General features: G+C 29.4%; 1 protein-coding gene across 4 annotated transcripts in view; it reads left to right on the forward strand.

Annotated features, from left to right (window-relative positions):
- LOC125504269 (voltage-dependent calcium channel subunit alpha-2/delta-3-like) overlaps positions 1-11,958 on the forward strand; it is a 28,398-nt gene extending 16,440 nt beyond the window's left edge. For 2 of the 4 annotated variants that reach the window (XM_048666016.1, XM_048666017.1), the window contains exons 14-22: positions 843-923; positions 1,008-1,082; positions 2,065-2,241; positions 2,315-2,523; positions 3,417-3,526; positions 3,752-3,845; positions 5,019-5,051; positions 9,008-9,118; positions 11,791-11,958. In XM_048666016.1, the coding sequence (XP_048521973.1) occupies positions 843-923; positions 1,008-1,082; positions 2,065-2,241; positions 2,315-2,523; positions 3,417-3,526; positions 3,752-3,845; positions 5,019-5,051; positions 9,008-9,118; positions 11,791-11,932 (1,032 nt within the window). In that variant the 3' untranslated portion in view covers positions 11,933-11,958. The remainder of the gene's footprint in view (positions 1-842; positions 924-1,007; positions 1,083-2,064; positions 2,242-2,314; positions 2,524-3,416; positions 3,527-3,751; positions 3,846-5,018; positions 5,052-9,007; positions 9,119-11,790) is intronic. The other 2 variants (XM_048666018.1, XM_048666019.1) reach the window with 1 other exon arrangement.
- The last annotated feature ends 907 nt before the right edge of the window (positions 11,959-12,865 follow it).

Below are 12,865 nucleotides of genomic sequence, written 5' to 3' on the forward strand. Positions count from 1 at the left end.
TGACTTCTCAAGTTCAAATCAAATCACACTTAAAGAGTGATCTTTATTTTCACTAAATGGCAGATCAACTAATTAATGTAACTTAAATATAATGAAATTATTGCCAATTTCTTAACTGTATCATTTTAAAATTATTATATGTGTGTATATATAATTAACTATTTTTTATATTTCGTACCCAAATCCTTAAATGATTCTACATATATTAGCAATTTTTAAGATCAAGTGTGAACTACTAAATATTTCATCTCTGTGTACGCTGCGCATGTTAATTTGGGCAACCAAATGCTGATATTACGATAATTTCTTAAAAAAACTTCTTCGGAGCAGGGGATTCAATTTACACGTTTCCAGAATTGAAACTAAATATCAACAATGTTGATGAAATTATTTATAATTTGCATCTCACAAAACCGATAAATCAACTATATTTTGAGTAATATCTAATTTATTCTATATCTAATCTACTAAGACAAACTAAATCGCTTTTATCGGAAAGCTTTGGTTTAGTTACAGGTTCAATTACCAAACTGATGAAAATTTTCACTAAACCACAGCTATTTGCATTTTTCACTGCAAAGGCGCTAACTGTTTGAGCTACTGTCGATATAAACTTGAAAATGACGCACAAAACAGCGGTTGAGAGTTACAGATATTTTAGATACAGATAAAATTAAAAAAACCGATAAAAGAGATAATAAATATTTTCAGAACCACAATTTTCAAAAAATTTAAATATCCTTTAATAACTAACCCGAAACAGCTAACAGGAGCCTAACGAACGTGAAGTTATGGCAAATCAAAATCGTATCTGTTAAATTGACTATTTCGATGGTTTTTAGGAGAGAGTGGCAAATTTATTAGGCGTAGCTGGTACTGATGTTCCAATAGAATATATACAAAGATTAATGCTTCCACACAGAGTAAGTAATTTCGTCATATTTCAACTTTTGTAAAATTAATTAAATTTGATAAATTTCATTATAATCAATGTTAATTTATTTCAGTTGGGTGTAAACGGTTATGGTTTTATTGTCACAAATAATGGCTATATTTTGACTCATCCGGACCTTAGACCTGTGGTAAGTTTAAATACCAGAAAATGTATCTTTTACACACAAAGTACGTAAAAGAAACAGAGTTCTAATAAACACATTATTCTATTTACGTATCTGCTGTACAATTGAGAAAATTCCTCAATTTTAGTAGCGTAAGGAGAGATTGCTTTTTTGCGTGTATTTATACGCGTTGAAACCTATAATGTAAGTAATAACATACAAGAAAATATAAGTATAGAAAAAATAGCAAAGTAAGTCAGCAGATGAAAGCGCTCAAACAACAAACAGCCTAAAAAACTACAATAAGGCAAATAATTCAATACCACAAAAGAAAATATTATTCAAATAATAAAATAAGTGACATGAGTTCACTAATTAATTTTATATGAAAAATTTGAATCACATTGAATCTGACCAAAAAAATAGACAATAAATGCATATACAAAAATTAAAGTGAGAGAACGAAAACAAAACTGAAGTACCCAAGATAAATCTCAAATTTCGACTATATTCTAACTATATCCAATATCTTGGATCATTAACCCAGTTATGCATTAAATTGTAGAATACCATCATAATTTATTTGGCTACAAAAATTGTAATTTTCTTTCTCAAATAGCAATTATTGATCTTCATTTTGGTGAGGTTAAAGCTGTATTGGATGCACTACTTTAGAGTAGATTTATTTTGTCAAACTTTGGAATTAAATGCGAAAAGTTAATCTCTAGATTAGAAAAAGTACATTTGTATAACAAGTTTTAGAAATATAATATAATAAGAACATAGATGCTGCCAAACAGTCTATAAATCTTACAATAAAAATGATGGTTAATGATATTTGCTGCAAAAAATCTAGATTTAGTAGATATTATTTCGCATGAACAATAGTAAAATAATGTCGTTTTAAATAACGAAACAGTTACAGACTGTCTGAGTTCAATTATTACAACTACGCAAGTTTAAATTAGATTTTACCAAAATAAACCCTCTTTATGTGAATTTCTAGTACCAAGGTATATTGAAACCGGCGTACAATCGGGTAGATTTCATGGAGGTTGAAATACTCGATGACGACAGTGAGCCTAGAAGATTTAATGAAGAAATACGGGACTTGCGAAAGAAAATTATTATGCAGAAAAAAGGAAATATAACGCTGAGGGTCAAGAGCCATTTAGATGACATTGTAAGTTCAAAAATTGGCACGATTATTCGTAAACATTCGTCTACTTTAACTAATTCCGAAAAAATAATTTCAGAAACGCATCCATATAAGTAACCGTTATTATTACTACAGAGGAATCAATGACACACCGTTTAGTTTAGTTATTGTGTTACCTGATAAATATGGCTTCTATGGGGTGTTACCTTCTGTAGAAAATGATATTCACAGGCTAAGGTCCAACGATAAAGGGCCACACACTCTAGCTCAATTTTTTAATGGCAATTGGGCTATCCATCCCGAATGGTAAGTTTCAATATCAATACTAAATAGTAGCTAGCTAAATTGCAAGAATTAATCAACCAAGTAGATAGATGATTTATCTTATAAACACGCATGATATGAGAAATGATGAAGAATAGCAACCAAATCAATAGCATTTGAATTTTATTTCATAGCTACAACTGAATGTAATTGATGTTTAAGCATTTGTATATTTCCGGTTCCATTATTAGATTAGATCTTATTTTAATTTACTTCAATGCATTTGAATTTCAATAAAGTTTATAGAATTTTATGAAAGACTATTTATTTAATTGGTCTTGGTGAACCTGATCGTTTATTACTATATGTAATATCAGAAAACAATTTTGATCGCATTTGTAATATACATTGTTTTAGTGTCAATTATTAGTTTGGGGTGTTAAAACTTAATTTTTTTCTTTAAGGGAAATTCAAAAAATATCTGTTATTTTTGTCACAAACGTTATTAATTATACTTAGGTGGATTATTATATTTATGCCTTGATTTAATTTGTTTATTTGAAAAGTCTATTTTTATTGTCCACAGCTTACACGGAAAGTTTTGTTAAATATCAGTATTTAAGTAAATTTATTCAATTTTTTATCTGACTATGGTGTTTGAAGAGTTCTTAAACTTATCAGTACCTAGTCATAATAATTTATTCGGTAATTTTTTTCCACATAAAACAGTATAATAAACTTTTTAATAAGCAGTTTTATTAGTTGCAATTAAATTCTCCAAAACGTTTACTATCCCACAGTTGCATAAATTTTAACTTTTCCTGGATACTTTCTAAACATTTTGTATAAAATAATTAATAAAGAGAAATATATTTAGATTTTTTTTGCTTTTATATAATATTACCTTCTCATTGATTAATAGAAGTGTTTCTTAGGCACTACTGCAAAGACCTAGATGACAAGCATTACTTTGAAACAGCAGAGGAAGAATTTTTGTATTTCCTAAAGAAAATGGACCGGCCTGGATGGAAATGGTCTCGAGAGTGTAAGTTTTTGACATGATATAAGAAATAATATAATTGTATAAAAATTATTGCTCCAATTTGGGACAAAACATAAGTAAATAAATTTAAAAATTCAACTATTAAAAACGGTTAAAAACTGAACTATTGTAAATTTTATCAGGTTTCACATATATTTTTCTTAACTATTATTTGTCCAATTCGGATTTATAGAAATTAAATATTTTGAAACCATTTAATTCTTTTAGGTGACCGTAAGTTGATCACTAAAGTGGTAGCTGATGCAAAAACTACAGTGTGGTTTAGTGAAAACATCACAACCACTACTAAAGAAGATAAGGGGTGAGTGTTTATTAAACTTTTTGTTTATTTGCTGATTTGACCAGATGAACCATAGAAACACTAATGTCGAATATAGAAACTGTTATAGCCAAGATCTCAAACCGTAAACCAGTCTGAAAGTAAAACTTTTCAAGTACATGCGTTGCATTTCAAAAACAATACTATAATTACCTTAAGTTTGTTGGAATTTTTTATTAACGAAATTTTATGAATGGCAAGCACTTTGAAAATTCCCACCTATTATGCACAAATTATTTATATACACAAGGTGTTCAAATCAAATAACAAATTTTCAGAAAAAAAACACTCTATACCCAGGTATAGACCGTAAATGACGCGGCCGTAAATCAGTTTTAATTAAATTACTTTGAAATTTTGGTCTTCAAATAGTGTCTTTGAAACTCATTTTGATGTTCGAGTTCGCCAGGGACCGGCCAGCTCTTACACATTCATATGAACAATTTGTATGATAAAGACGCAAGAAAACTACTTTTAGATAGCTAGAGGCTTAAACTAAGAAATCTAGTTAGGTTCTTATTACACATAGAAAGTTTTCTATATGTAATAAGTTTTTTAATAAAACAAAACTTTAATTTAATTAAAGCTCATCAGAAGCGAACTGAAGAATTAATAATTTAGATCTTTAATTAAAAACTTCACAACTGTGTTTAACATGGGCTACTTGTGGTCTGATATATTCATCATTATCATTTATTCATTTCGCATTCGACAAGGTTTAATTTAATTAAAAATTGATCTAAAATAATAGGGGTTTTCAGGGAAATGGTAAAAATATTTAAAAATTGTTTGATGGTCAAAATTATGAGAATTAGGCACTATTTTAAGGGGCTTGGTATCAGTCATGTTAAAAACCTATTAAACTATAAATAAAGATTTTTAGCGTCCAAAAATTCAAATGAAACGGAGAGGACGAATTCCCAAGACAAAAATATTTCATATTAAAATATAGGTAGCAAGTAATAAAAAGTTCAGAAAAGGGGCGACTTACAGCAGTTTACTTTTAGGGTCTATATCTTAGTGGAAGAGTTTGTAGAATTTGTAATAAGATGGCATGATTCATATTTACTTAGTGTTTCTAGACAGTTCATAAACCATGTATCTTTGCACATATTTGTTTAATACTGCACTAATAACTTGTTTTTATTATATAAGACCTATGTCTATATTGATGGCTCTGATATCCAGGTACAGTATATAACATTCCTCGATAAGACAGAGAAATGTTTTTGTATTAGTCATTAATGCTAATTTAATTTCTTTGATCAATTACTTGTTTTGCTCAGGTGGTTCCCAGAATAAATGTATAAAGCAGTGATAATGTCAAGAAACGTATGATTTTTTATTGCATTTGAGGATGAGATTACCTTGGGATTAAATCATGATATGCAATAAAAATAAATCAATTCATTGCTTCGTTTTTTACAAAACTTTGTCAAAATAACCCCGAGGAAACTGTTTTGAGTTCCTACAATACGAACAGTATTCTCCGAGGAAAAATCTATTTTAATTAAAATAATAAATAGCAAGTTTTACGCAACATGTTTAGAAACAAACTCAATAGCCATAATTAACCATCGCATACTATCCGGACATATTTCAGTCCTTCACCTCGGATTGACACAAATAAAAGAAATTTTAAAAAGTTGCGTATAAAATACCAAGTAAAACCCGGAATTTCTTACATATCATAGTTCTATCAAGCGGAACTTGTATATACGATCGCCTCTCATTTTGATATATCTAGCCTGATACCCTTCAGCACAAACTATTATATTATATAAAAATGTTATATGAAATTGGGTTGAATTCGCACAAAAGGTTTATATTTTTCGATTATTTCCCTAGAAACTACCGGACAGATCATGTTTATAACAAACAAAATTTCTTTAGTAACATTGTTAAGCCCAAATTTTAAAACGCAGCACTTTGGGTTTTATTGACGATTCGAACAATTCAAATTTTGCCAATATTATTTATGATTCATTCAAAAATCTGTTGCTTTTTTAAATAAATTTTTGGGCCTAAATTTTCTTCATAAAAATCCTTAAAATTAAAAGTTTGTAAAGAATTAATTGCAACAAGTGGAATTAGACTGAAAATCATATACTAATTGTAAACTAGTATTTTTATTCATTAGTCCAGTTAATTATTTAAAAAAAAATACTTAAGTAATAAAAAATAAATGAAAACTAGATAAAAATAATAATTTTTGAGCAATATTCATTAGGAACCAAGTGCCGGGTTTGGAATCGTAAAACTTGTCCTTTGAATTTTGAAATTCATGTTGCCTGGGCATAATGTTACGCCATGATAATGACTCAAAAAATTAAAATTGATTAAAAAAAGGTGTCGTAATTATAGGTAAGAACAGTTTATGATAATATTTTGTGCATACCTTTACACAAACGCGACTTTTTATTTTGCGAACATTTTTCTTCCTGTCTAAAATTACCTAAAATAATCTGATTATGCAGAAAAGGTGAGCATCACATCGATTCACAAATTTAGCTGAAAAGAAACTGTTACAATATTTCATCAAAATGGCCATACCTACGCGAATTTCGGAAAATTGTCGCCAACAAAGGCTTTCGACAATTCCCACATTAAACACACAAAAGTTTGAGAGCATACATATGATATCTCAATGTATATATGCAACTTTTACATGCAATTATTAAATTAAAGAATTGTCAATTTGTCAGATTGGAGTAATCAAATAATAATCTAATAAAATTCTAAACTAAGGATGATTTTGAAATTGAAAAAAAGTTCGCACTGAATCATTGTATAGCCAAATTAGCGTTTGGAGAATTGAACTGAACTGCTCCGCAGAAACAAATTAATTAAGGAGAAATTCGAATTTGTATAAGGTATGAAGGTAGTACGATATAATAATAATATAATAATAACCGAACAAGCTCCGGGAGGAAAATCAGAAAATTCTGCATGTATACTTGTACTAAACGCACTTGTGTAATATTCCCCCACATTATTATCTTGTATTTCAGGACTATTCATGGTGAATATTATTTGTACTAATGTTTATTACATGCTGCCAATGGAATAGGACATCAACGTATAAATAGGCCATTTTAATTTATTGTATAATATTTTAGTTCATCGACTGAAACAATGCGAAGTAAAATCCGCACTCCGAACAATTAGATTTCCAAAAATAAAGCACAACGACTTACCTTCTGTTACAGGAGAAACTTCAAGAGCTGTAGTTCACCAATCCAAACTCTTCTCAAAATATTCCATACTCTTCTAAACAAATAGCACTAATTTTTGAAAATCTTCACAGAAAAACACCTTGCAATGTACTGTATTGCACACGTTAATCTGCAATTCCGAACAGCGATTAACCAGTCATTTCTAGATCAATTTACAGAAAGAAAGCAAAAAAACTGTTTTTTATGCGGTTTTAAACCCGCTCTCTCCCCACCAGTGCGTAGATATGTTGGGATTATTCTAAATGTTTACAAATGTGTTGACGAAAAATAAATCGATCGCTTGAAGTGTAATTGTCCAGCAATGCATTGCGCACGGCAAATAAATAATACAGTGTGAACCTAAAGTGTGGAAAATGTTAAATAAAGCCTATACAGTTGAACGAAAAAAATGCTCGGACACATATACAAAGTATGATAATATTATTTACTTCTTTTTTTTCTTCTTTCTTTGAGTTCCACTTGACGCACGATTTTAGTTTGAAATGCAATAAAAATGCAACCAAAGCCTATCAACTGCTACACTTAGTACTTATCACGATTATTGTAACGCAAAGTCAACTTGTTCACCCTTCCTACAATTAACTAATTAAAGAACCGAGCAAAATATCGCTTTCTAAAGAAAATTTTAAGAACCCAAGAAATATGTTTGGCTATTTGAAATTGTTATGTGACATATGAGAGCATTAATCGTCCTACATCCAGCTCGACCTTTCAAATAGCAGCCTAAAATACTCAGGTTGCGATTATAAAAAAATCGAAGTACGACGTCATTTGTAAACACATTAATTACTGCATGAGAAATAACTTTCTCGGAAGTTACGTATTAACAAATTAAGCTTGAAGTGTCCGATCATTTTTTTTAACTTCATCTGTATAGGCTTTAATTAATTTCTTCCATACTTTACGATCACACTGCATAAAACCTTTAACGAAATATATACAAGAGGTTTCTTTAAATTCTTCGAGAGAATATTAATAGTTATATAATTTTTTTAAAGTAATTACCTACTCATACAGCCAGCGGCAATGTTATTATTTAAAAACAAGGTGTCTATTTTTCGAAAAATTGCTCGAACCCGTGAATTTTTGTTTCAAATTGCGCATTTTCTGAACTAGTTTGTATTTATAGAGGGTGTCATAAAAAAGTGATGATATAACCAGAGCCAGTTTTTAAAAGAGAAACCCCTCTTGTACGTCATTATCCAGTTGTCCACAAAATTCTAATAATTTTTTATGCAGCATTTGGCGACAAAAAGCCAATAGAGTGACATCCGAAGTCTCATGAGCGCACCTTTGGCTAACTTTTTCTGGGATTATTTAAACTTCAAGGTTTATGTAAATCGGCTGGAAACATTGAAAGCTCACAAACCAAAATTAGGCAGAAAATTACGATAATATTAGTGGAAACGTAGTTAATAATGTTCAAGATTAGGTTGTACGTAAGCTTGGGCATTGCGAAGAAACCAATGGCTGTCAATTTTGGCGCTAATTTAACTCTGTCAGCCTTAATTTTAATTAGTTTATAAATTTGGGTGGCAATTTTTCGTACGATTTTCAGACGCCAATTTCCCGGAAACCCACATAAAAAATGATTAAGTTCTCCAGAGAACTGAATAAAATTACAAAAAAGAGAGGTTTCTATTTTAAAAAGTTGGCATTGATATAACTTTTTTGGGGCATCCTGTATAAATACAAATTCTTTCATAAAATTAAAAAAAAATAATAAAAGTGTGTGTACTTTTTGAAAAACTTAATTGTTTCAAATTACTTTTTTTTAGACGTCAAGTATTTTAGACAAAATGGATTTTAGACAAAAGGGATTATTTAAAATTAATTTATAAATTTATGTAATAAATTACCTACGATTTTATGAAAACACTAATAATATTTTGCATTATTTTCACGCAGAGCTCAATTAATAAAACAATATGGAATAGTGGTAGCTTTTATGGCTACCCACAGTGGACTTACCAGATGGCAAACTTTTCCGCAAAACATAGACAACACTATCTATGAAAGGTACAAACTACGACTCAATTGCACGTAATTTCTATACTGCATTTTGCGAATAAATAAAAGATGAAAGAACGGCAAAAATATTAAATCGTTGCTACAAAACTATACCAAAATTATTGTAGAGTTCTTCCAAAGTGAGTTTAAAATCAATTTAGCACACATCGATGGCACGCTTTACGGTAAGGAAAATTAACTGTAGCTGTATGCTTGGCAAGGTTCTACAGAATGATGAAAAAATCAGTACAAATAGTGGGCTTACAGCTAAAACTGACAAAGTATGAAATATCCATTTTTGGTAAATGTACTTTTAAACCGATCCAGAAATTATATCATAATTCTTCTGGAAACTTGGTCATTAAAGACATATTTTAGTCCACCTGTTTGTGAGGCCTTGGAGTATTTCTTCAGTTTTTGAAGACAAATATATCATTTTTTTAAATTGCTTGATCAACAAACACAAATACGGCAATGTTTTAAAGGTGTACTTTTTTATGCGGCTCAAAAGTTTTACATTTGAAACGAGAAACAAGAAAAAACACAGTTTATTAACTTGGAACTCTAGATATGCATCAAATTTCATAAAAATTTGCTCCTCTTTTTTTGAATTTCCTTTCCTAAAAGCAGATAAATTTTATTTTTGGAGCTCTTTAGAGAAGTCAATCTCTGCGATGGTAAAAAATGTTACTTGCGGGAGATATTTTAAAATTCACATGCACAATGTTGACTATTAAATCAAGAAAATATTGTAGTCTAGTCTGATATCTTGAGCTTTTCTGTTATAACCAACCGTGTGCTCCTTAATCTGATATTTTATTATAATTATTTGATATTTTTTTTATCAAGTGCATTTGATGTTTAATAAAAAAACGATAGTTTTGATTAATTGAATGCATTTCAATATTATTATTATTATGCTAACTGTTGAATCAAATAATTTTCTTTATAAAAACGATAATTTAAAATTTCTGAAGACTATTTTTTTTATTCTGACACCATCATCCTCAGCCTTGCCCTCAATTATTCATTTGAACATTTAGCTTTCCCTTAGTTTCTAAAAAGCAATTTTCTATAACTTCTAAAAAACTAAATAACTTCTAAAAAACAATTTTCTGATACAAATTTCTATGTGTGTAGTTTGGGGAATTTTTGAATACAAGTTTATATGAAAGAATTACGTTTACCTATAAATTATGACCGTAAAATACTTGTAGTGATCATAGTAGTGATATTTTTAATAACTATTTGAATATTTATCCAAAGTATTTTTTTCAATGATATTCTGGAGACTATTTGACGAAGAAGAAAATCTTCACAATGATATAACGAATTCGATTGAATGAGAGTAATAACTTCTAAACTAGCAAATTTCAGTAATGAGTAAATCCGTAAAGAATGCAGCAGGTTTATAGAATTATTAAAGAATGTGACATATTATGCCTTCGAGCATGTTTCGAGTCCTTATAAGAATTTCGTGCATCCGAAGAATTGTGCTTATTACGGAAAATATTCAAATGAATAACATGAGTCGCTTTTATTCAGTTCTAGTCTCCAAAAGGTTCTGAAAATAGAAATGTTTATTGATATAACTAAGTCTTTGAAATAGATAGCTTCGTTTTACCTGCTCCATGCTCATGATATTCCTGGCTCAAGATATATAAAAACGTATATTATACTGGACAATTTTATAAAAGCACAACTTTTTAAAAATGTCTAATCTTGTGTGAACCGTGAACCTACGTGAGTATTCGTTAAATAAATTATGAAATTATTTGTTTAAAACTGATTGGCATTAATTAGAAACAGCAAATATACAGATGTTCAAAACTACATGTTCCAGTTACTAATAGTCCCATTTTTGTGATCAGATAATGCTTGTTGCAAAGCACTCCGGTAGAATAAAAACTTATCAACATTGTAATAGAATTAATAAGATTTTAAAATAAATAATTCAAAATGTGGATTGTGGCGCATCAAACCATATTGCAAAAATATTATATTTTAGTTTATTTTCTACTGGCTTTCACTTTACAAGTTTCCTATGGGTTTGAATTTTTTCAGAATTTTTGAATTCCTTTTATTTTTACAATAACACAACATAAATGGAAATGAATGAATGGAAATGAATGGAAAAACAAGAAATCTTTCAAAACGTTTGTCGTTATTTCTGAAATGTTTTATATAAAATAAAAAATACCACATCCCCACAAAATACGCATGACTTAGATAATGTTAAATGATTTCCAAAAATTTTCAAATATTTTCCCAAGGTTTCGAACATGTAAATTGAGTCCAAGCGAGTAATTTTCTTGTCACTTAACAAATAGGTATGTATGTACAATTAAACATATAATATATGTGAACCAAATTTCCATTTACAATGTATAAGTTATCATAATAAAGCAGCAAAACAGTAAAATTATCTAAGCACGTTTATAAAACGACCTTTTCGTATCGGGCAGAATTTAATTTTCATCTTGATGTCATTTTAATCTCACTTTGGTATAACTATACACAAGTAATTAACCGATCAATTTCTAGCAAAAGTACTGTAGATATTAATTGCTGCGTATTGCTTCGTAGCATTTATGCTCTTGGTTCGCAAAGAAAAACCTGTGATCCAAATAGACGAAAATATTTAATGGTTGACATCAATAATCTTATCTTATGTCCCATAGACATTTCCATCACGTACACAATAGGGCAATTGATGAAGTTTGGTACAAAAGAGCTGTAGAACATTCATACGTAGATGCTGGCGCCTATGTTTATTCAGTTCCTCATGAAGCTGGTAAGCTACATACAGGGTGGCTTTTTTAGTGCCAGAGAGTCCATTATTTCCGTTGGTGTTGAACTTTCGAAAAATAGTTTCATATAAAAGTTGTTGACGCACTAAGTGCGCACATTTTAAAATATTTCATATGATACGGATTATCTCAGAAAGGCCAGGCAAGATCAAAGTGTATTTATTTTAAATATAACTACCCATTTTTCATTAGCTCATGGAATGCAGATTGAAACGCTGCATATGCACCTTAAATTGTTTTATCTTACTTGCGACGTTGGCAGATTGCCACCATTTCAGCAAAATTTCGCTTAAAAACATGGTATCTAAAAATTCATTGTAGAACCAAAAAAAGCACTTGAAAATGCAAAAAATTACGTCTTTCCAATCATCATTATCATTTATAAAACGTCGCTCTTTTCTTCATTGATTATGTCAAGTGTCATCAAATTTTGAAACTTATTGAATATTGAATATATTGAATTTCATAGCCACCTTACAAAATGTAACAACTTTTTGAAATTTTTAAATAAAATTAATTATAATTTGAAAACGGTTGATTTCACAGCTTAAAGTGTAAATGCAAATTTATAACTTTGTAAATTTTTAATCTAATGACGTATTAATATACAGGTACTTCCATTTGAAAAACAAAAGTTATATTGAGTTAAAAAGTTTTGGATTTAAGTCCACATTGTTAACACCCTGTACAATGTATTGATATTTTGATTCAATAGAATTCTTAACGGATCTGTGGTGATTGGAAAGACGTATTTTTTGAATCTTTAACTGCTTTTTCTTGCTTCTACAATTAATTTGTATATACCATGTTTTTAAGCAAAATTTCACTAAAATGGCGATAATCTCCCAACGTCGCAAGTAAGAAAAAAACAATTTACGGTGCATGTGCAGCGTTTCAAGCTGCATTCCATGAGCTAATGAAAAATGGGTAGTTCTATTTAAAAAAA

The sequence above is a fragment of the Dendroctonus ponderosae genome, unplaced genomic scaffold (genome assembly GCF_020466585.1).
Source record: "Dendroctonus ponderosae isolate FM_Combo_2020 unplaced genomic scaffold, Dpon_F_20191213v2 Dpon_F_20191213_4, whole genome shotgun sequence".
In the NCBI taxonomy this organism is placed as follows: Eukaryota; Metazoa; Arthropoda; class Insecta; order Coleoptera; family Curculionidae; genus Dendroctonus; species Dendroctonus ponderosae.